At 32.8% G+C, this 1,641-nt stretch overlaps 1 protein-coding gene across 1 annotated transcript; it reads left to right on the top strand.

Annotated features, from left to right (window-relative positions):
• Nucleotides 1-243: 243 nt before the first annotated feature.
• LOC107845724 (protein LIGHT-DEPENDENT SHORT HYPOCOTYLS 10) lies at nt 244-1,301 on the top strand. The gene has a single exon (XM_016690193.2). The coding sequence runs from the start codon at nt 442-444 to the stop codon at nt 1,039-1,041; it is 600 nt and encodes a 199-aa protein (XP_016545679.2). The 5' UTR covers nt 244-441; the 3' UTR covers nt 1,042-1,301.
• The last annotated feature ends 340 nt before the right edge of the window (nt 1,302-1,641 follow it).

Below are 1,641 nucleotides of genomic sequence, written 5' to 3' on the forward strand. Positions count from 1 at the left end.
TTTTTTTTTATATTCATTTTACTATAGTCTATAGCTAGTCACCATAGGGTTAATTTAAAGTGCTTGAATTTGCTAATATTCTTGATGATTGCATGTATCATGTATGATGCTAGCACAATTATTTAAAAAAATATATATATTAATAAGGAAATTTTTTTCAAAAAGCTAAACTTATTGCTAATGGTACAATTAAAGAAAAAAAAAAAAACAATATCAGTGAAAGAAGAAAAGATAAACTAAAGCACTTTCTTTTGGACCCCACATCATGTCCCCTTAGTGCCCCCATGATTAATTTGATTTATTTCCAAATTTTTCTACCACTATACACACTTCTTTCTTCTCTCTTTCTCACCTATAACATTTTCTTAGCACAATAAATTCACAAAAAAAAAAAAAAATTGAAAAAAAAAAATTCATCCTAGTTTTGTGTGTATACAAACTATGATGTCCAATGAGAAAATTGGAGTAGGGGAAGGATCATCATCAAGTGGTGGTGCTATTACTATTGCATCCACACCACATCAAGACAATCATCATCGTCAGCCATCATCAGCACCAGCACCACAACAATTGAGTCGATACGAGTCGCAGAAGCGTCGCGACTGGAACACGTTCGGTCAGTATTTGAAAAACCAGCGTCCGTCCGTACCGTTACCTCAGTGCAGCTACAACCACGTGTTAGATTTCCTTCGATACCTTGATCAGTTCGGAAAGACTAAAGTTCACTTAAACGGTTGTCTGTTTTTCGGGCAACCCGACCCGCCCGGCCCATGCACATGTCCACTAAGACAAGCATGGGGAAGCCTAGATGCCTTAATTGGTAGACTTAGGGCAGCCTATGAAGAAAATGGTGGTTTGCAAGAAAATAACCCTTTTGCAAGTGGTGCAATTAGGGTTTATTTAAGAGAAGTGAGAGATTTACAAGCTAAAGCAAGGGGAATTCCATATAAAAAGAAGAAGAAAAAAAGGCCAAATTTGCAAATTAAGGCTAGTAACAACAATGATGGTGCTACTTCTGCAAATTTTCAGCTACAATCATAATCTTGATTGCTATGGGAAACAAAAAATGGGTAAAATTTTAAGTATTTTATTACTATAATAAAAGTATTTAATTACTTTGTTTTTTTTTTTGTTTTGTTTTGTTTTTTGCCTCTATGTCATGTAAAATATAGTGCTATATAGATAAAAATACTTTCGAATTAAGGTAATTTATTTCTATGATGCTTGGATTATTGGAATATTATTATTGTATAGGGATCAAGATATAAATTTAATGAGCTCGATCGATTGGAGTCTTTGTACGTCTGAATGTTTTAGATCATCGTTTACTATATACTTTCACTGTTCGTATTCGTACTGAAAATTGTTAGGGTCGGGTCGGGCCGGGCTTTGTTGGTAAACCCTAGCTAAAACTAGAGTTTGAAAACCCTAGTTTGGAGTGAAAAAATGGCTAATCACTCAAATTTAAAAAAAAAAAATTAAAAAAATAAAAGAAAATTGGATTCTTATTATTCCATGAATAAATTTTGGGCACAATCATTTTTTGGTTTTTTGAGAATTCTCTCTCATTCTCTTTCTCTCTCTAGACATTGCATAGTGCAATATTAGATTTATTTATTTATTTATTTATTTATTTTTGGG

Source organism: Capsicum annuum, chromosome 10, assembly GCF_002878395.1.
Source record: "Capsicum annuum cultivar UCD-10X-F1 chromosome 10, UCD10Xv1.1, whole genome shotgun sequence".
Taxonomy (NCBI): domain Eukaryota; kingdom Viridiplantae; phylum Streptophyta; class Magnoliopsida; order Solanales; family Solanaceae; genus Capsicum; species Capsicum annuum.

Bases quoted from the DNA above. Each gene is read 5' to 3' on its own strand.
- LOC107845724 (XM_016690193.2), top strand. From the start codon at position 442: ATGATGTCCAATGAGAAAATTGGAGTAGGGGAAGGATCATCATCAAGT.